General features: G+C 31.5%; 3 protein-coding genes and 1 pseudogene across 3 annotated transcripts in view; 3 read left to right on the top strand and 1 right to left on the bottom strand.

Annotated features, from left to right (window-relative positions):
• The first annotated feature begins 298 nt into the window (after positions 1-298).
• LOC145963998 (uncharacterized) lies at positions 299-6,889 on the top strand. Its single transcript, XM_083086352.1, has 3 exons — positions 299-303; positions 4,211-5,654; positions 5,837-6,889. The coding sequence occupies exons 1-3, from the start codon at positions 299-301 to the stop codon at positions 6,887-6,889; spliced, it is 2,502 nt and encodes an 833-aa protein (XP_082942478.1).
• Positions 6,235-8,285, top strand: LOC145964271 (uncharacterized). Its single transcript, XM_083086834.1, has one exon. The coding sequence runs from the start codon at positions 6,949-6,951 to the stop codon at positions 7,672-7,674; it is 726 nt and encodes a 241-aa protein (XP_082942960.1). The 5' UTR covers positions 6,235-6,948; the 3' UTR covers positions 7,675-8,285.
• A 446-nt stretch (positions 8,286-8,731) lies between these two features.
• LOC145963997 (cytochrome P450 4C1-like) overlaps positions 8,732-23,896 on the bottom strand; it is a 27,293-nt pseudogene continuing 12,128 nt past the window's right edge.
• LOC145964588 (cytochrome P450 4C1-like) overlaps positions 18,633-23,896 on the top strand; it is a 5,324-nt gene continuing 60 nt past the window's right edge. Inside the window, exons 1-7 of the mRNA XM_083087536.1 lie at positions 18,633-18,693; positions 19,018-19,141; positions 19,304-19,374; positions 20,328-20,422; positions 21,742-21,810; positions 22,841-23,018; positions 23,781-23,896. The exon at positions 23,781-23,896 is cut by the window's right edge and continues 60 nt beyond it. Of these exons, the coding sequence (XP_082943662.1) occupies positions 18,633-18,693; positions 19,018-19,141; positions 19,304-19,374; positions 20,328-20,422; positions 21,742-21,810; positions 22,841-23,018; positions 23,781-23,896 (714 nt within the window). The remainder of the gene's footprint in view (positions 18,694-19,017; positions 19,142-19,303; positions 19,375-20,327; positions 20,423-21,741; positions 21,811-22,840; positions 23,019-23,780) is intronic.

Genomic DNA, 23,896 nt, shown 5'->3' with positions numbered 1-23,896 from the left:
TTCTGCGTATGCATATTATTAATTTCTTATATATCTAAAAAAGGATTTTGTAATAAAATAATTATATATGTTTTGTAATAATAACAATATTACCAGAAGCAATAATAAAATATCTCTATTCACTTTTATTGATATTATTTGCTATTAAATATTTTTCATCCTTGAGAAAACACATAATTGTTCTTAAGATAAAAATATACAGCTGCATGTTGCAAATTCATATTTTTTCTTAAAAACAATTATACGTTTTTTTACTTCAATTTATTTTTCTCATTATGCATAATACATTTCCGTGATCATGAGGTAATTCTCTTTTATTGTACTAATGCAGTTATCTTATTACTTTCACAGTAATAGGACTACAGTAATTATGTGATAGTCTGATGACAAATGCGATTCGCATTTTCGTTTGTTTCTGATAAAGGGAGATAATAGAGCATCACATTTTAAGAATATAATTACATATAATTACATATGAATGTTACGCCTATTAAATTATGGACATATGGAAGCGAGATAATATCTTGCTACAGTGATAAATGACAAATAATAATATCGTGCAAAATAGTGTTAGCCCGAGGCGTCCAAGCCCGAGGAGAAATAGGCTGAAGGAAAAGCGTAACAATCAGAGAGCAGGTGTCTTATGGGATGCGTCTAGTGAACGGGCAGAAAGGCCGAATAGGTCAAGGATGAGAAGCGTCAATTTTACACCCTTTACGTATATCTACTCGATGATCCCTTTTTGGTAAAGAAATTTAATCCTTATTACTCGAGACTACAAGTGCGATTCACGAGTAGAAGTAGTAAAAGGAGTTAATTAAATAGAATGCAAAATTTCATTAAAATGAATTTATTATTGATCAGAAAAGAGTAGTTAATGTAATTCATAACGACAAAATCAATTAATAGATAATAATTAGATTATTACATGATTAAAAATTAAATCTGATTAATACATGATGTAATAATTGTATTTAAACATGTGTGTGTGTGTGTGTGTGTGTGTGTGTGTGAGAATGAGCTGATCGCGGCGAGCGCCCCACGTAATCGCCTATATCGCGCCGTCCCTGCCTACCTCAGGTACTCGTTCCGTAATTAGTTAACTATTTTCCTTTATAGTTTAAAAACTAAGCTCCGAGCAAAATTTTGCAAGAGGAAAAATCGTCTTAGAATTCAAGAATTTGATATTTTAAAGACAAACGTTTGTTCAGAATCACCCTGCATATTCTCTTGTTTTCGTCAAAAGTTCGCGCTTATACTCCATTTTTGCTTCATATTTCATATAATCAACGTGTATACTTCTAAATAGATCGAAAATCCATTCCGCATTTCCTCGTGGAATCGAAAATTGGTTCCTTAGAAAGTTCTGTTCCAATAAGAATGAAGGACACGATGCGTCATTCACTGGGAATTGCCCAGTGAATCGTCCTACGACCACATGGTATACGTACTGAGATTTATATATGTTTAAATATATGCATACATACACAAAGCATATGCTTACACACATTGACTAATTATCCATTTACTGATGACATTCGTAACGAATTATTTAATGATAGATGGACATGGAGACGGAAGGATAAATTGGAGAATTGGGAAGAATAATAGTAGGCAGGAAGGATTAATAAAACAAAAGAATCGAAGAATATAAATGTGAATGACAAATCGCAAGGTGAGACAAAATTATATCATTTAATGAGATGTAATTACCTATATGTTTTATCTTCTATTTATTTTAATTATTAATTATTGTATTCACACATTAGCATAGAGGGGCTGATATAAATTGATACATGTACATACATGCGAAATTTCTGAAATACACATAAATAACGATTGTGCCCGACCGAGGACCATAAATCATACCGCAAATTTATATAAAACAAGGCATAATTAAGTCACAGAGCTTTTAATTGTTAAAGGAATTTAAACATTGTTCTTGTTACGAACAAAACAATAGTGAACAGCTTGCTGAAGAGAAAGAGACGACTGAAGAGATTGACTTATATTAATCATCTCGACCGAAATATTTCTACTTTCTTTCCGTTTTACGCATAAAAATCGATTAGCAGCTTAAAAATAAAAATTATATTGTCGCTTTTGATGGAAATACAAGGATCGCGTAAAAGTAATGTGTCAAAATTCAATAACGCGACTAAGGAAAGACTATTTTTACAGAACTGTGTATTATACGGTTACCAGAAATGTATCAATACTTGATTGTCGAAATTACAGTATAATGCAATTATACTGTATTGATTAATTTGACGCTGCATGCTTGAACTTCACTCGCGTGCACAATTTTACACTCTATGTAATTATGTTAATCGCGTGATTATACGAATATTATACAAATATGAAAATATCGATCAACATTTTCCGCTGTGCACATTATCTGTCGTAAAAATACAACTTCCTCGTTAATTATGGATTGTTTATATATTTCGTCGTTGATACCATTTTTTCGACGCATAAGGGAGGGAGAAAGTATAAAATTTACATAGTCGCCACACGAAGTGACCTGTAATATCCTTTAATAAATGTAAACATTTCAAACGCCTCATCTTATACATCAAATGATCAATATAAAGGCGAAATTCTTTAATAGTTACATTATCTTTTTTATTACTCTCGTTGTCAAAAAAAAGCTCCATGCAAATTGAGATCATAAATTGATTGAAATAAATCGCTCAGATGATAGTTCTTTGTCTGCGTGCTCCTTTTTTATTTTGCTTTCGCGTATGATCTCGCTTTCATTTTCACTCGATTGCAATGCTAGCCGAGGAATCATCTTGACTTTGTTTTGGTTTTGCCTTTTTTTGACCATCTGATTACATATCTCACTTTTTGGGCGCGCATTACTTTTCAAAAGCGTATATTGCCTTGACGGATTGGCAATTTTCGACTTATGTTCGTAAGCGAGAAGACTAAACAAATTAAAACGTAAGATAATGGCGACAAGGAAGATAAATCGCGTGTGAGAAAGACCCGTAACAATATATACATATACATATATTCACGCTCCCACTCTTTCCTGAATCTGTCGGTAAGAGATTACTATAAAATAAATAAAAAAGCCCTATTTCACAAAATATCTCGCAAATATATATGTATATGTAGGATAAAGTTAGATCAATTGTGGGTGTTAATCAGCGGTTATATTTAATAAAAATATACATATAGTAAAAGTAAGAATAATGAGAATGTTGCGATTAAAATAATATCAAACACGATATAAATCGCATAAATTTAGTTAAATATATAATTATAAAACTTGTATTATCAGACTAATTAAAAATTACCCGATTTACGCCGTGTTTGATATCATTTTAATCGCAAAAATCTTATTAATTCATTAAAATTATTTTCAAACCGATGAAATTAAAAATAAAAGTTTCAATTTTTATTTTATAAGATTTTTACATTTTCATGAATTCAGAATGGATAGAGGAAGCGAAGAAACCGATTGTAAGAGACTTCGGAACTCTTTGATGATAGGTCATCTCGCTCGCTCTTTACTCATGGTCTTGCTTTCTCCGTCACACTTGACAATCGTGATAGACAGCTCGAAAAGATAAGCGGACCCAAGAATCGAGAGCGAGCGAGACAATAATAGAAGCGAGCGAAACAGTAATAGATGCGAGCGAGACAATAATAGGAGCGAGCGAGACAGTATTAGATACGAGCGAGAGGAAAATAATAGTGTGAAAGAAAGATCCGATTCTCGAGTTCGAGTCCTCGTTGCTCGTGCTATTTCTATCTTATTCGCTCTTATTGTTATTTTGCTCGTTTTACCTTCTCGCTTCTTCACGTAACTCTCGCATCACTTTTATACATACATACGTCCATACATACATACACCCACACCCACACCCACACCCACACACATCCACACACACACACACACACGCACACACACACACACATATATATTGTGTATATGTATAACTTACACAGAATATTTTCTACGGAATACGTTGTAACGCTGTTTTTCCGCAGCTTGTTACGCGTACAATTGTTACGTCGCTGTGTGACAGCGAGTATCTATGACGCGAAATTCGAGAAAGAAAACGCAAGAGTGTAATGCTTTAGTGTGCGCGTACATGTATACTGACGTATAAGGTAAATGGCTATAACTTCGTCAGCGGATATAATTTCGTCAGAACTTCTTAAAATTAAATAAATTAAGCAATCTCGCGTTTATTAGCATCGTGCAGCCTGACCTCCGTCAGGGCGGTCCTCTAGAGCCGATCGCGCAACGAACGCGACTCGGTTGGATATTGCTGGGCGCCGTTGGAGCTGAGCACGCTGTTTCAGCCGTGACAGCATTGCAGTGCTCCCCTCTGGATGATCTATCTGCCGCCGTACACCGCTTCTGGGAGTGGGAAGAGCTTCCACGCGCCGACCAGCCTCTCTCTCAGGAAGAACAGGAGTGCGAGGACCATTTCAGGACGACTCATCGGCGTCTTCCCAATGGCCGATATCAAGTGCGGCTACCTGTCCGGCCGGAGTTACCGGATCTCTCATCAACACGAGTGACCGCATCTCGAATGCTCGACGTGATGACTCGCCGTTTCGATCACGACGGCGATCTCCGCACTTTGTATTGTCATTTCATGAACGAATATCGTGCATTGGGTCATATGTCACCTGCTTTGGCGGAGCTCTCCGCCGCGGGGACACGCGCTTGTTACCTCCCGCATCACGGAGTTCTGCGGGGTTCCGGAATCGAAGCGAAGATTCGTGTGGTGTTTAACGGGTCTTCGCGGTCGGGGGTGTCCTTGAATGATTTCTTGCGCCCTGGCCCAAATCTCCTGCCGTCTCTTCCTGACATCCTGATGCGATGGCGGCGTCACCGATATGTGTTCGTCGCCGACGTGGAGAAAATGTACCGGCAGATACGAGTTCATCCGGACGATAGATGCCTACAGAGGATCCTGTGGAGGGAGGACAATCGAGTTACCGAATATTCACTGAACACCGTCACGTATGGACTGGCCAGCGCACCGTATCTCGCGAACCGAACGCTGCACCAGCTCGCGACCGATAAGGAGGAGCGATATCCGCTAGGAGCTGAGGTGTTGCGGCGGGACATATATATGGATGACGTACTTACTGGGGCAACGACCCTGGAATCCTGTTGTCACCGTCGGAAACAAGTGTCATCGCTGTGTATGGCGGGCGGTTTCGCACTTAAAAAATGGGCGGCAAACCATGAGGCTCTCCTGGATGGCGTCCCTGCCGAGCACCAGTTGCGTCCTGCTTCGGACGCTCAGCTGCCCTCCGTCGATCATTCAATGCTGGGCTTAAGGTGGAACCCGACGACCGACGACTTCGTGCTAACAGTACGAAAGCCCTTGGGTGCTCCGCCGATCAAACGCTTAATATTATCACAGACTGCTCGGTTGTTCGACCCTCTGGGTTGGTTGGCGCCAATTATCGTCCGCGCTAAACTTTTGATTCAAGCAGCTTGGTTACAGCACTTGGAGTGGGACGCTCCGTTGGCCACTGAGGAGGCCGCCGCGTGGACGGAACTTGAGGAGGAGCTTCCACTACTGGAAAAGATTCGATTGCCACGGTGGTTCCGGAGCGAACTTCCGTCGAGGATGCTCCGTCGAGGTCCATGGCTTCTCGGATGTTTCAGAGCGAGCGTACGCAGCCGTCGTTTTTCTGCGGGTGGAAGCGGAGGGTCGGCCTTGTGTCTCTCTCGTGATGGCGAAAACAAAGGTCGCTCCGTTACGGCGGGTTTCTCTCCCGCGCTTAGAGTTGTGTGCTGCTGCGTTACTTTCCAGATTGACGGAACATGTAAGAACGACGTTGGAATTGAAATCAGCCCCCGTCTATCTCTGGACGGATTCAACGGTGGCGCTCGCCTGGATCCGTGGACATCCCGCTAGATGGACGACTTTCGTGGCCAATCGAGGCCGATATTCAACGGACTAGCCGTGAGGCTAAGTGGCGGCACGTACCTGGCCGTGACAACCCGGCGGACTGCGCTTCTCGCGGAGTGTCCCCTCGGGAGCTTCTGGAACATACTCTCTGGTGGCGCGGACCGAGCTTTCTCGAGGGGAGCCCCGCCGCCTGGCCGACTGAAACCGCAGTGAAGGACGTCGCGGAGCTTCTAGAAAGGAGAACAACACGATGCTTTGCCGCAGCCGAACCGCGGGAACCGGAGGAACTCGCCAGGTTCTCCTCTCTTCAACGGCTCCTCCACGTGTCGGCCTGGATCTGGCGCTGGCGACGGCGGCGTACCTGCTGCGGAGGCGACGACCCTTCTTCATCGAGGAGTGCATGCCTGGATCCAGGGGAGCTGGACGCGGCACTACTGAAATGGATCCAAGTTGTGCAATCCATCGCCTTCAGGGGAGAACTGGCTGATGTTCGCGCTGGACGATCGTTGGCGAAGCGAAGCTCCCTTCGCCGCTTTACCCCGGTGCTTGACGGCAAGGGCCTCCTTCGGGTGCAGGGCCGAATCGGCCACTCTCTCCTCGACCTTGATCAGCGACGGCCGATAATCTTGCCACCGGAATCGCACTTGACCGGTCTGATCATCGACGCCAACCACCGACGCACTCTACACGGGGGAACCCAGGCCACCCTAGCGGCAATCCGCCAGCGATATTGGATACCCCGAGGTCGACAGCTGGTTCGCCATCATATCCACCGGTGCATTCCATGCATTCGATGGCGAGCAGCTTGCCCGCAACCGATGATGGGAGAACTGCCGCGAGCCCGGGTCGTTCCTAGCCTTTCCTCCATACCGGCGTGGACTTCGCCGGTCCTATTTGGCTGCGGATTTCCAAAGGGCGCGGCCAAAAGGCCTACAAAGCCTTTCTGGCTGTATTTGTATGTTTCAGCTCCTGAGCCGTTCACCTGGAGGCAGTGAGTGACTACTCCGCCGAAGCCTTCCTCGCCGCTTTCCGCCGTTTTGTCTACCGACGCGGGATGTGCCAGGCGGTGTATAGTGACTGTGGTACCAACTTTGTCGGCGCAGATGCCCAGCTTAGGGCCCTTTTTCGAGCAGCAGGTCGCGAGAACCAGAAGGTCATTAGTCACCTTGCCGACGACGGCGTCCGCTGGTCCTTCAACCCACCTGCTGCACCCCACTTCGAAGGACTGTGGGAGGCCACGGTCAAGGCGCTTAAGCATCATCTGCGTCGAATCGTCGGAGAAACGAAGCTCACGTTCAAGGAAATGAGCACCTTTCTTGCTGAGGTTGAGGCTTGCCTAAATTCGCGCCCGCTCCAGGCGCTGTCAGATGATCCTGAGGATTTTAGCGCCCTCACCCCCGGGCATTTCCTGATCGGGGGCCCACTGACGTCCCTACCCGAGCCGTCTCTTCAGAGCGTCCCAGCGAACCGACTGACTCGCTGGAGGCTGCTGCAGCAAATGCGGGATCATCTGTGGCAGCGGTGGTCCCACGAGTATCTCCAGGGTCTGATTCCGCGACCAAAATGGTGGGCAGTCAAGGAAGGCCAGCTATGCCTCCTGAAAAACGAGGCGACACCGCCTAGCCGACGGCCTCTCGCCCGTATCGTGCGTTCGCATCCTGGAGAGGATGGTCACGTCCGCGTCGAGGATGTGCGGACAACCGGCGGGAGACTCACCCGTCCGGTCGTCAAGATCGTCCCATTGCCGACCGCAACGGCGGACGATCTGGAGTCGCGATAATTTAAGTTATCACCTCGCCGCAAAAAAATGGGCCCTTTGCTGTCCATATCACGAGACATATTGTAAATATTGTAAATAGCATAAACCTGTAAATAATAGTTCCTCGACTTCATCGACGAGGCGGGCGAGATGTTTAGTAATCAAGCTTATTCTTCAAATCGTAAACCGACATAACGGTTTGCGATGTGATTGCTGGCGCGCGCGAGCTGCCTTTGTTGTGTATATTTCTGAATTCGAGATTCGGCGATTCGGGGAAATAACAAAACACGATTGCCCGCTGACTTTCGAGAAGATTCTCTGTTTTCACCGTTTTAGTTCAAAAAGTGATATCTCACTGTCGGGAATCTTCTCGAAGGTTGAGGGTATATAATCTCGCGCCCTGAACGTTATCGAGCACTTCTCGTTCTTTCGCAGAGTTAATACGCACAGTGTATAATATCGATTTTCGCGCCGCGCGCTTTACAGATCCTTGCATCGTTATAGGAGCGGTTGCACTTCTTGCAACTTTTCCTTGCGCATTCGGCAACGTTGTCTGACTGTGTGTCTTCTCGTGCATTGTTTTCTGTTATAATTGTAATTTTCGGACAATAAATATATACTTTGAGGGTGAATCCGTTTCTATTCACTGGCAAACCGCGATTTTCTAACTCCGATTGCGGATTACGCGAGTGCATAATCGCACAGGCAAACTATCATTACATAACAGAAATATCGTGTCTTTACACGCACACATATACATTTTAACAAATATTTAATAAATATTATTTAATTATTGAATGAAACAATTGTGGATATGTATTTTTTTTCATTTACTTATGATGTTAATGTTGACACTTACATTTAATTTCAATCACGTTATGAATAAATTGTGGCTTAACTTTAGAATAGATTACTCTTCCTTCATTCATTATGCTATACTATGTATATGCAAAAACAACACATACAAAATATTAAGATTGTCTTTCAATAAACATATTCTTCTCTAAAAGTATTCAAATAAATGCAATCAAATTAGATATGGATATGACACTACGCACTATACAACCTTTAGAAGTCATTAATGACTTAAAGGTTGTATAGTGCGTAGTGTCATATCCATATCTAATTTTACTGCATTTATTTGAATACTTTTAAAGAAGAATATGTTTATTGAAAGACAATCTTAATATTTTTTGTATAATGTTGTTTCTGCATATACATCTATCCGGGTTAAATATCAACGAATCGGGCCAATATTTTTCATTTCGGTGTAGAGCCATTATTGCCAAAATAATTTCAGTGCCCTTTGGCAAAATAAACTCTCCTAAACATATGTACTTATATTTAATGCTATTATAATAAAGTTAGAAAATATTAGAAATATTAAAAATTATAAATTATTAGGAAAATAATAAATAGCTTATATATAAATAAAGCAATAGGAATGTAATATAAATCGTCTTATGTTCTTTCATTTCACAGACAAGTATATATTTGATATACAAAATTGCCATTGAACAAACAATATTTTTTATTAAAAATTGAAATGATTTTTCAAGTTCTTTTTTATTGAGTATTTTTATTGAAAATTTTGATAAATTTAAACTTTATCTTTTATTATTCTAAAAAATTTAATTTTTAATTTTCTAAAAGATATTAATGTTGTTTTAAACATAACAGTTCCTTTTAATTTTAAAATTTTTATTTCCAATTTGATAAAAAAGACTCATGAGCTTTTTTCAGATCTTATTTTGCTCATAATTTATAATCAAAATAAATTCTACGAATAATTGCAGAAATAAAAAAAGTCAATCTTATAAGATATTTCTATTATTGAATCTATTATTAAATACTTTTCTATGTTTAGCTTATTTTTATATATAAACACATAAATAAACACATAACTGCTAAATAATAAAATTTTATATATATACGTAGTTACCCTTTAAAAGCTATGATATTTCGCGTTTAAATTGTATATAATAATAACTGTGCATATATATATATATATATATATATATATAATAACAAGACATATACACACATAAAATAAGAAGATAATTATATTTAAAAACAAACCCATTTTTGTATCCTTTGTTAGATATCGCCCAATTAAAGGAGCAGCAGGAAATAATCTCATAGTTTCTTTAATGACTTGATCTAAGTAATCCATATGTTGTAAATCTTCATATTTAATTGGGGCAGATTTTGGAGTTTTCGTCTCGTAAATTTGCCATAATTCTTTATATACTGTTTCCTATTATATAAAATTAATAAGATATACATTTAATTATATAAATATAAATATTTGCAATATGTATAAATTATATAAATTATAAATATATGCAATATGTATAAATTACAAGAGATTTTAATTTTATATAATTTAATTTTAATTTAATTTGATTACATTTAATTTAATTACATTTACAGATTCGTATTATGATATTAAAATAATGATAAAGCTCAATGTAGACATTGTATAGCTTCATTAAAAATCTTAATTTAATTAAAACATACATACACACAAAATTCTTATTTAAACGAATTTGTAATAAGTTTCGTATTTGACGTATACATTTTGTTTACTCGCTTGTTATATAGATAAGTGTTATATAGATAAGTGTAGTTATTTTGAAAAAGAAAAATGTTTATATACCAACTAAATTTAAGTTACAATTTGAACAAAGCTACAGCAATTTACTCATAATAAGTATATGCAATAATATATATGGTTTTATTAACCTCAATAGTAGAAATTACTTCATAATGCATATAATAATATATTTAAAAAAGATTTTGAACAAGTTATGATTTGAGTAGATCTAATTGAATTTATTGAAAAAGAGTTTTCTTGATTATTTTTTAAAAATATATCCGCCATAGAGAATCGAGAGCAGCCCTATAATAAAGATAAGCGTTAATTATTTTACCTATACGTGAAACCTCGAAATCATAGGCATGTATTGTTACATGGAGAAGAGAAGTAAGCATTTGATTTTCATATACTGGGGATTATATCGGGATTTCAACAATAAAAAACTGATGTGACAATTATTCGAAATCCGTAATGCGTACAGTTGGCGAATTTTTGCAAGAGCTGAATCAGAGTATAAAATTTGGCTACTAATTCTCTCCTCTATGTAACAATGCATGTTCATGAACTTTGAGGCTGCGCGTACAAATTATAATTACATTATAATCAACTTCTGTTTCCTTGCCGAGCTACTTACCGGGTTATCATTTGTACATTTTGTTTATTATGAATAAATTTAATAAATACGTACTTGTATCTGAGGAAAATTTGCTAACATAAAGATTGCAAAATCTATCGTAATAGTTGTTGTGTCGAAAGCCTAAAAGATAAAAATTTCATTTGTTGATTAATATAATAAACAAGTTAAAATAAAAAAGGCTCCAATATGTTGAATATAAAAAATCGGGAAGAAATGGAACTAATAAGATCCGAGCATAGTAAATAAATGCAATTATGTTGTGTAAAAAATTTTCTTTAATAATAATTTTGATTTAATAATAGTTTCGATTTTTTCTTTGAGCCATCTTCAGCATACAGAAGTAAATAACAGGCTGACAAAGAATTAGATATAAACAAATGAAGACGAACCATTAAATTGCATATGAAAAGGAGGGTAAAATAAACATGTGTGGACATAGAATGCAAAACATTTGAACTTTCAATTTAAACTTTCAGTAAACGATTATTTTCAATAATCGTTACATATGCATGATGAAGACATTTCATATCTGTTTAAAACTATCTTTCTGACGTTTCATATATAACATTTATATTATTAATCTTTTATTTAAAACATCCGAAACGCTTCAATCTCCTTATCTCCCATTAAAATTCATGATTCATTAATGTATGATATTCGTAATTCGACAAAATTGCAAATTACTTTTATTTAATATTACTATGATGCTATTGATTGCATGTTTTTAGCAATCTGCCCGATTGGTTAATATAATACACCACAATCTTTATCTGAAATTCTGGACGCCACATTTTTATTTGATTATTTAAGAAGAAGGTCTTTATAAAGTATTTGATTTAAGTATTTGAAGAAACGTAATTTGTTTATATCAGTATAAAATAAAATTATATTTTGATCACAGATTATATCTCTAAAATGTTCAGAAAAAAGTAAAACATATTTATGGTATGTTAAAAAATATACATATAAAGCAATTCATGTTATCAACATTGTAATCGATTCATCCTGTTTCTTATTCATATTAATCTTTTGCACTCCATAGGCGCCAATATGGCGACGTACATTTTATAATAAAATTATTTATGATATTTATTTTTCAGTCGATTATAATGAAATTATTTATAATACTGAGAGCAGTAGTGACGATAGTTAAGTAAAATTTTTTTTATTTGATACAATAACATGTTCTAATGTTCACTAAAGGTACCACAAAAATGCCTTGGAATTGCTGGTAGGCCATATGACAAAATTAGCTGGAGTGCCAAGATTAAATAATGTTAATTGTATTATAACAGTTTATTATTTATTTTTGTATGCTGAATGATTCACAAAATATATTCACCGAAACATTATTATTAAAAAGAATTTTTACACAATATAAATATAATTAATATAGAAAAATTATATAAGAAATATTTTACATATTCCCTAATACATACCGCTAATATCATCGTAATTAGATTATCATGTATCAGCTCTTGCGGGTACTTGTCTTTATGAGATATTTCCATTAGACTGTCAAGAATTGTCTTATCTATATCATATAAAAACCAAAAATATAAAATTTTATTCGTATGTGTACATCTTAATTAGTTTCTTAATAGTAGGATAGTAATATAGTAGAATAGTAGTATAGTAGTTTTATAATAGTAGGATTAAAGGTGTCACTTTGAGAATTAATATTGAAAATAAAGTTAGAAAAAGAAAAATATCTTAGTAATTATACAGAAAGAGGGCAACCTCATGTATAACTTTGACCTTGACATATGTTATCAAGGTGACCCTAAGTAACTTTTCCTTATAACTTAATCGGCGGTCTCTTATAATTTCTAAGATATTTAAAGTTAAAGTTGGATTAGAAATAGGTTTGGGTTTAGTTATATCTTTCGGAAGTGGAACCCCCCCGTAGGGGAGGCGGAACCCACTGCGTCCACGCATACACTTTTTCATCCATACAAGAATTGTGGGGTGAACTTCGCTTCGCATTGTAAAGTATATACGTGGCAGTGGGTTCCGCCCTCCCCCCCTTCGGGAGGGCTCAACTTCCGGAAGATATAACCTAACCCAAACCTATTTCTGATTTAAAATTAGAATTTGGTTTGGGTTATGTTATATAACACAAACACACTTTTCAACAAACACAAACCAAATTTTCGTTTCGAATCCAACTTTAACTTTAAATATCTCAGAAATTATAAGAGATCGTCGATTAAGTTAAGTCGATAAAGAAAAGTTACTCAGGGTCATGTTCTTGATAATATATGTCAAAGTCAAAGTCATACATGTCAGCTTGTCCTCTTTTTGTATAATTACTAATATCTTTAGCAATGATCAAAATTAGGCAATTTAAAAGTGTTTTAACAATTGAAACAAATATTTTAATCATATTTTAAGTTTTTGAAAAAAAAAGTTATTTTCACGATTTAAGAATCTTGCATCATAATATAACAATAAAAAAACATACAAATAAAACATGGATAAAAACTTACGAGTTGTTTCATATTTAATGTTGGTATTCTGTGCATTTAATGCATACATGTGCTGTTGTATTATCTGTGTAATAATAAACTATGTAGTAAATATACATGTATATGTATATGTGTATATATATGTATATATATATATATATATATATATATATATATAATATTGTAAGATAAATTAATTAATTATTAATATTCCCACTTAGTTATTAATATTCCCACTTACCTTATTTATAAAAGAATGTAAGAAGTTTATACTCTTTCGCTGTTCTCGTCCCACAGCAATGAGATTGAATATCCAATTAGGATATAAGAATACATTTCGCACTCTGGATTTAAAAGTTTTTCTCAAGCTAAAAGATTTTTCTTTTAAAATATTTTATATTATATAAGCACTTGTATGATATAAGCACACAATTAACTAATTGTAATTATTAAATTCTATACGAATAAATTAAGAAGCAAATATTATTCTCTTAATTATATATCAAAAATATTATTCATAATAAAGATTTAATTTGAAATATAATTGCTACTTGTACATTTAAAAAAATTCTTTTGAAAGTGCAATCTCTTAAAAAGTGCATAAAATATTTTTAAATAAATCTATCATTATGATTTTTATATACATTTTTATATACATTAACATAAGAAATTAAAGGTTAAAATTATTTTAGCTCGCAATTACTTCGAGACATTGATTGATTTCATTGGATAGAGATTCCATTTTGATGTTCGTCATTGTACCTTTATAATGTCATGAAAAATAAACTAATTAGTCAAGATATTAATTATTAATTTATTAGTAATATTAAGTTATATATTCGCTAAGCAAATGATACGAAATTTTTAAACAGAAAATGAATGTTTCGTTATAAAACACTCTTACAATTAGCTATATAAGATTGTACTTGTTTCATTATTTTTATTATATACAGGGTGTCCCTGAATTCAGTGCCAAAATTAATACAGCGGCTTTAGGACATGAAAATAAGTCGAAAATGTTAATAAACATATGTCTGAATTCGAATGGTTTTGGAGTTATAAGGTAATAAAGTTTTCTAAAGCTTTCTTAAGACAATATAAATTGAAATAAATGTTGTTTAATGTTCTTTATTTTCTTTAATGCTTTACAAAAGATGCTGAACAATTCTTCCGTCGACTTCGATACACTTTTAATGCTGCGGATGTCATTCGTAAAACTCCAAATATTTTCCAAAATGCTCGAAACAATTTATTAATTCGTGCTAGAAAGTGTATTGAAGTCGATGAAAGAATTTTTCAGCATTTTTTGTAAAGCTTTAAACAAAATAAAGAACATTAAATAACATTTATTTCAATTTATATTGTCTTAAGGAAGCACTTTATAATCTTATAACTCCAAAGCCGTTCGAATTCGAATATATGTTTAACATTTTCGACTTGTTTTCATGTCTTAAAGCCGCTGTATCAATTTTGGCACTGAATTCAGGGACATCCTGTATATGTATATATGAATTTATTATATCTAATGTTGAAAAATTTAACAGCACATTTAATACATTTTATCATTAAAATGTTTTAGAAAGTAAAATACATAAAAACTCAAAAAAAACAATAGATACGGTAGCATCTTGTGAAACTATATGTAGTAATAACGAAGCGAACTATGTATCTATATGTGAGTCGCCTAGTTATGAAGATAATAGATTATCGGATCTCACGAAGTAACAGTTAGACTATTCAAAATCTTAATCGATAGCTTGGATCTCATCATACAAAGAAAATCTGTACTTTTGTCCTACTCTCTAAAAGTAAATCAGTGAAAATATTACTAATTTAAACAATAAAATAAGATTTTACTGAGCATCAGTGAGTATTTTATTGATCTTCAGTAGAAACGCTTATTTTTTGTTATTTTATCTTATATCACACTGATTATGATCAGTTAAAGTAAAATTCACTGTAAAATAAATTTCACTGTAAAACCAGTAATCGCTAGTTCGTTCGTTTACCGCTATGATCGCTATCTCTCTTGTATTTAAGTTTTAGTCATAAGAATTATATAAAGTCTCCAGAGAGCGACAGATAAAATTAAAAATATTACTTCGATTTAATTTCTGATACAATCTCAATAGAGAGGCTCCAAATCGATTAAATCGATTTTATAAATCGGACATATAAATGTCTGGCGACTTAATGAAAATTATTCGTTCGTTATCTATTTAAAATAACAAGTTCAATGTGCATGTATAAATAAAATAAAATTTTTAATATAATAAATATTTATATTACTGATTATTTCAATCAGTGATAATACACTGATTCACTTTTAGACAACACGTTTTTTTCTATTATATGTTAAAATTCTCGTACAAAATATTATAAATCCTACCGTACAAAGGTACAGATTTCTACTCCATGTGGAATATTTTGAGTAAAGCTAATGCCGACAATAAGTTACTTCAAAATATATATAAATGTACAAGGTACATATTATATTCATATATAATTGAACATATACATTTTATATTCTGTAGGATAATTTATATATTGTTTAAATTTCTGTTTTTCTATACAATAATATAAACTAAAGTCATTATTTAAGAAATTAGAAATTTAACCATTCGATACGTTATTAAAATTCAATAAATAAGATATTTTTAATTAAACGGTTTATGTATAAATATTATTAAAAAAAGATTAAAATGCGCTGTCTACATATGTACGATCAAAAAATTACTGTAAAAACCAAGAAGGTATTAATTATTAGATATTAATTTGCAAAATACTAATAATAAAAATGTTATAAAAGTAAAAGTGTTAAAAAAGTACTAAATGTTTAAGTAAATGTTTAAAAAAGTACTATTTTATCGTCTATTATACACAAATTTACTTTTTCTATAAAAAATTATAAAAAGGAATAAACTAAAAAATTATTTAAAATACATATGTCTTTCTTGCCAAAGTTACAATATTAAAAATATTACAAAAATATGAAAGTTATAAATATTTCATACAAAAACTTAATATTGTTATATCAAACAAAGTAACATGAATAATATGATAAAATAATTTACTATTAATGATAAAGTATTTTGTTATCAAATTTCAAATATAATACACATGAAAATTATTACAGATCATCTTATATGATAATTAAATGTGTTTTTATCGTTATAATAAGGAAAGATCTTATTAAGAGACGACAAATCTAAATGAGAAATACAATATTATATATATAATGTGAATAAATAATAGCCCAAAGTTTCTTTTTGTACTATTTTATTAAATTTTTATAATTTTTATATTATTTTTATATTATTCGCTATTTCCCTTTCACACTCGCGCAAAAGGACACTTTCTTAAGAACAGAAATAACTTTATGCACAACACAATTATTAAATACAGGAATACACAATTCATAAATATGCGAACGATCAATTCAAATTCAAATCTGAATACACTATACGATATTATTTTTTAATCACTATGGCGATCGCCCATTTTTCTGTTCAAGCGGCCGATCGATATCGAGCGCAATACCGGGTGACAAGATGTTGATGGCGAGATTGCAACAATATATATATATATATATATATATATATATATATATATATATATATATTCAAAATAAATAATAATATTTCATATTTTTTCATATTTTAATAATAAATTAACAATAATTTATCACTAATCTAAGTTAAGATTTTCTGAAGTATATGAATAACTCAAATAGTACTCAAGTAATACATATCCGGAAAATAAAAATTTGAGAAATAAAGCTTTTTGCATTTATTTGTACCATAAGTACATACAAAGATAATTAAAAATTTAACTATGCAATCTGATTAACTTTGAAAATAGAAGAATTCAATATAGTTATACTGATTGCATTACTTGTATTTCAAATCTGTTAATAACTCGATATTAAGTTTAGGTAAATTTGTATCATTTGCCTATTGAAATATTCATATATTAACTATTCATGTTAACTATTCATATGTTAACTATTCATATGAATTATTCATATGTTGATTGTCAAAATGACATAAACAAGTATATATTCGAAATATGTAAAAAATATTTAAAATTTTACATTATAGGTAATTATACAAAACACTGTAGAGAAAAATATAGTATATAAATTTGTTGATCAATAAAATACTCACTGATGCTCAGTAAAATCTTATTTTATTGTTTAAATTAGTAATATTTTCACTGATTTACTTTTAGAGAGTAGGACAAAAGTACAGATTTTCTTTGTATGATGAGATCCAAGCTATCGATTAAGATTTTGAATAGTCTAACTGTTACTTCGTGAGATCCGATAATCTATTATCTTCATAACTAGGCGACTCACATATAGATACATAGTTCGCTTCGTTATTACTACATATAGTTTCACAAGATGCTACCGTATCTATTGTTTTTTTTGAGTTTTTATGTATTTTACTTTCTAAAACATTTTAATGATAAAATGTATTAAATGTGCTGTTAAATTTTTCAACATTAGATATAATAAATTCATATATACATATACAGGATGTCCCTGAATTCAGTGCCAAAATTGATACAGCGGCTTTAAGACATGAAAACAAGTCGAAAATGTTAAACATATATTCGAATTCGAACGGCTTTGGAGTTATAAGATTATAAAGTGCTTCCTTAAGACAATATAAATTGAAATAAATGTTATTTAATGTTCTTTATTTTGTTTAAAGCTTTACAAAAAATGCTGAAAAATTCTTTCATCGACTTCAATACACTTTCTAGCACGAATTAATAAATTGTTTCGAGCATTTTGGAAAATATTTGGAGTTTTACGAATGACATCCGCAGCATTAAAAGTGTATCGAAGTCGACGGAAGAATTGTTCAGCATCTTTTGTAAAGCATTAAAGAAAATAAAGAACATTAAACAACATTTATTTCAATTTATATTGTCTTAAGAAAGCTTTAGAAAACTTTATTACCTTATAACTCCAAAACCATTCGAATTCAGACATATGTTTATTAACATTTTCGACTTATTTTCATGTCCTAAAGCCGCTGTATTAATTTTGGCACTGAATTCAGGGACACCCTGTATATAATAAAAATAATGAAACAAGTACAATCTTATATAGCTAATTGTAAGAGTGTTTTATAACGAAACATTCATTTTCTGTTTAAAAATTTCGTATCATTTGCTTAGCGAATATATAACTTAATATTACTAATAAATTAATAATTAATATCTTGACTAATTAGTTTATTTTTCATGACATTATAAAGGTACAATGACGAACATCAAAATGGAATCTCTATCCAATGAAATCAATCAATGTCTCGAAGTAATTGCGAGCTAAAATAATTTTAACCTTTAATTTCTTATGTTAATGTATATAAAAATGTATATAAAAATCATAATGATAGATTTATTTAAAAATATTTTATGCACTTTTTAAGAGATTGCACTTTCAAAAGAATTTTTTTAAATGTACAAGTAGCAATTATATTTCAAATTAAATCTTTATTATGAATAATATTTTTGATATATAATTAAGAGAATAATATTTGCTTCTTAATTTATTCGTATAGAATTTAATAATTACAATTAGTTAATTGTGTGCTTATATCATACAAGTGCTTATATAATATAAAATATTTTAAAAGAAAAATCTTTTAGCTTGAGAAAAACTTTTAAATCCAGAGTGCGAAATGTATTCTTATATCCTAATTGGATATTCAATCTCATTGCTGTGGGACGAGAACAGCGAAAGAGTATAAACTTCTTACATTCTTTTAAATAAGGTAAGTGAGAATATTAATAACTAAGTGGGAATATTAATAATTAATTAATTTATCTTACAATATTATATATATATATATATATATATATATATATATATATATATACATATATATACAAATATGCATATACATGTATATTTACTACATAGTTTATTATTACACAGATAATACAACAGCACATGTATGCATTAAATGCACAGAATACCAACATTAAATATGAAACAACTCGTAAGTTTTTATCCATGTTTTATTTGTATGTTTTTTTATTGTTATATTATGATGCAAGATTCTTAAATCGTGAAAATAACTTTTTTTTTCAAAAACTTAAAATATGATTAAAATATTTGTTTCAATTGTTAAAACACTTTTAAATTGCCTAATTTTGATCATTGCTAAAGATATTAGTAATTATACAAAAAGAGGACAAGCTGACATGTATGACTTTGACTTTGACATATATTATCAAGAACATGACTGAGTAACTTTTCTTTATCGACTTAACTTAATCGACGATCTCTTATAATTTCTGAGATATTTGAAGTTAAAGTTGGATTCGAAACGAAAATTTGGTTTGTGTTTGTTGAAAAGTGTGTTTGTGTTATATAACATAACCCAAACCAAATTCTAATTTTAAATCAGAAATAGGTTTGGGTTAGGTTATATCTTCCGGAAGTTGAGCCCTCCCGAAGGGGGAGAGGGCGGAACCCACTGCCACGTATATACTTTACAATGCGAAGCGAAGTTCACCCCACAATTCTTGTATGGATGAAAAAGTGTATGCGTGGACGCAGTGGGTTCCGCCTCCCCTACGGGGGGGTTCCACTTCCGAAAGATATAACTAAACCCAAACCTATTTCTAATCCAACTTTAACTTTAAATATCTTAGAAATTATAAGAGACCGCCGATTAAGTTATAAGGAAAAGTTACTTAGGGTCACCTTGATAACATATGTCAAGGTCAAAGTTATACATGAGGTTGCCCTCTTTCTGTATAATTACTAAGATATTTTTCTTTTTCTAACTTTATTTTCAATATTAATTCTCAAAGTGACACCTTTAATCCTACTATTATAAAACTACTATACTACTATTCTACTATATTACTATCCTACTATTAAGAAACTAATTAAGATGTACACATACGAATAAAATTTTATATTTTTGGTTTTTATATGATATAGATAAGACAATTCTTGACAGTCTAATGGAAATATCTCATAAAGACAAGTACCCGCAAGAGCTGATACATGATAATCTAATTACGATGATATTAGCGGTATGTATTAGGGAATATGTAAAATATTTCTTATATAATTTTTCTATATTAATTATATTTATATTGTGTAAAAATTCTTTTTAATAATAATGTTTCGGTGAATATATTTTGTGAATCATTCAGCATACAAAAATAAATAATAAACTGTTATAATACAATTAACATTATTTAATCTTGGCACTCCAGCTAATTTTGTCATATGGCCTACCAGCAATTCCAAGGCATTTTTGTGGTACCTTTAGTGAACATTAGAACATGTTATTGTATCAAATAAAAAAAATTTTACTTAACTATCGTCACTACTGCTCTCAGTATTATAAATAATTTCATTATAATCGACTGAAAAATAAATATCATAAATAATTTTATTATAAAATGTACGTCGCCATATTGGCGCCTATGGAGTGCAAAAGATTAATATGAATAAGAAACAGGATGAATCGATTACAATGTTGATAACATGAATTGCTTTATATGTATATTTTTTAACATACCATAAATATGTTTTACTTTTTTCTGAACATTTTAGAGATATAATCTGTGATCAAAATATAATTTTATTTTATACTGATATAAACAAATTACGTTTCTTCAAATACTTAAATCAAATACTTTATAAAGACCTTCTTCTTAAATAATCAAATAAAAATGTGGCGTCCAGAATTTCAGATAAAGATTGTGGTGTATTATATTAACCAATCGGGCAGATTACTAAAAACATGCAATCAATAGCATCATAGTAATATTAAATAAAAGTAATTTGCAATTTTGTCGAATTACGAATATCATACATTAATGAATCATGAATTTTAATGGGAGATAAGGAGATTGAAGCGTTTCGGATGTTTTAAATAAAAGATTAATAATATAAATGTTATATATGAAACGTCAGAAAGATAGTTTTAAACAGATATGAAATGTCTTCATCATGCATATGTAACGATTATTGAAAATAATCGTTTACTGAAAGTTTAAATTGAAAGTTCAAATGTTTTGCATTCTATGTCCACACATGTTTATTTTACCCTCCTTTTCATATGCAATTTAATGGTTCGTCTTCATTTGTTTATATCTAATTCTTTGTCAGCCTGTTATTTACTTCTGTATGCTGAAGATGGCTCAAAGAAAAAATCGAAACTATTATTAAATCAAAATTATTATTAAAGAAAATTTTTTACACAACATAATTGCATTTATTTACTATGCTCGGATCTTATTAGTTCCATTTCTTCCCGATTTTTTATATTCAACATATTGGAGCCTTTTTTATTTTAACTTGTTTATTATATTAATCAACAAATGAAATTTTTATCTTTTAGGCTTTCGACACAACAACTATTACGATAGATTTTGCAATCTTTATGTTAGCAAATTTTCCTCAGATACAAGTACGTATTTATTAAATTTATTCATAATAAACAAAATGTACAAATGATAACCCGGTAAGTAGCTCGGCAAGGAAACAGAAGTTGATTATAATGTAATTATAATTTGTACGCGCAGCCTCAAAGTTCATGAACATGCATTGTTACATAGAGGAGAGAATTAGTAGCCAAATTTTATACTCTGATTCAGCTCTTGCAAAAATTCGCCAACTGTACGCATTACGGATTTCGAATAATTGTCACATCAGTTTTTTATTGTTGAAATCCCGATATAATCCCCAGTATATGAAAATCAAATGCTTACTTCTCTTCTCCATGTAACAATACATGCCTATGATTTCGAGGTTTCACGTATAGGTAAAATAATTAACGCTTATCTTTATTATAGGGCTGCTCTCGATTCTCTATGGCGGATATATTTTTAAAAAATAATCAAGAAAACTCTTTTTCAATAAATTCAATTAGATCTACTCAAATCATAACTTGTTCAAAATCTTTTTTAAATATATTATTATATGCATTATGAAGTAATTTCTACTATTGAGGTTAATAAAACCATATATATTATTGCATATACTTATTATGAGTAAATTGCTGTAGCTTTGTTCAAATTGTAACTTAAATTTAGTTGGTATATAAACATTTTTCTTTTTCAAAATAACTACACTTATCTATATAACACTTATCTATATAACAAGCGAGTAAACAAAATGTATACGTCAAATACGAAACTTATTACAAATTCGTTTAAATAAGAATTTTGTGTGTATGTATGTTTTAATTAAATTAAGATTTTTAATGAAGCTATACAATGTCTACATTGAGCTTTATCATTATTTTAATATCATAATACGAATCTGTAAATGTAATTAAATTAAATGTAATCAAATTAAATTAAAATTAAATTATATAAAATTAAAATCTCTTATAATTTATACATATTGCATATATTTATAATTTATATAATTTATACATATTGCATATATTTATATTTATATAATTAAATGTATATCTTATTAATTTTATATATTAGGAAAAAGTATATAAAGAATTATGGCAAATTTACGAGACGAAAACTCCAAAATCTGCCCCAATTAAATACGAAGATTTACAACATATGGATTACTTAGATCAAGTCATTAAAGAAACTATGAGATTATTTCCTGCTGCTCCTTTAATTGGGCGATATCTAACAAAGGATACAAAAATGGGTTTGTTTTTAAATATAATTATCTTCTTATTTTATGTGTGTATATGTCTTGTTATTATATATATATATATATATATATATATATATATATGCACAGTTATTATTATATACAATTTAAACGCGAAATATCATAGCTTTTAAAGGGTAACTACGTATATATATAAAATTTTATTATTTAGCAGTTATGTGTTTATTTATGTGTTTATATATAAAAATAAGCTAAACATAGAAAAGTATTTAATAATAGATTCAATAATAGAAATATCTTATAAGATTGACTTTTTTTTCTTTCTGCAATTATTCGTAGAATTTATTTTGATTATAAATTATAAGCAAAATAAGATCCGAAAAAAGCGCATGAATCTTTTTTGTCAAATTGGAAATAAAAATTTTAAAATTAAAAGGAACTGTTATGTTTAAAACAACATTAATATCTTTTAGAAAATTAAAAATTAAATCTTTTAGAATAATAAAAGATAAAGTTTAAATTTATCAAACTTCTCAATAAAAATACTCAATAAAAAAGAATTTGAAAAATCATTTCAATTTTTAATAAAAAATATTGTTTGTTCAATGGCAATTTTGTATATCAAATATATACTTGTCTGTGAGATGAAAGAACATAAGACGATTTAAATTACATTCCTATTGCTTTATTTATATATAAGCTATTTATTATTTTCCTAATAATTTATAATTTTTAATATTTCTAATATTTTCTAACTTTATTATAATAGCATTAAATATAAGTACATATGTTTAGGAGAGTTTATTTTGCCAAAGGACACTGAAATTATTTTGGCAATACTGGCTCTACACCGAAATGAAAAATATTGGCCCGATCCGTTGATATTTAACCCGGACAGATGTATATGCAGA

The sequence above is a fragment of the Camponotus vicinus genome, unplaced genomic scaffold (genome assembly GCF_025532165.1).
Source record: "Camponotus vicinus isolate PSW18456_S1 unplaced genomic scaffold, iyCamVici1.0 SCAF_13, whole genome shotgun sequence".
NCBI lineage: Eukaryota > Metazoa > Arthropoda > Insecta > Hymenoptera > Formicidae > Camponotus > Camponotus vicinus.
Note: the sequence above shows the minus strand (reverse complement) of the source record. Positions and strands in the feature narration are given on the sequence as shown.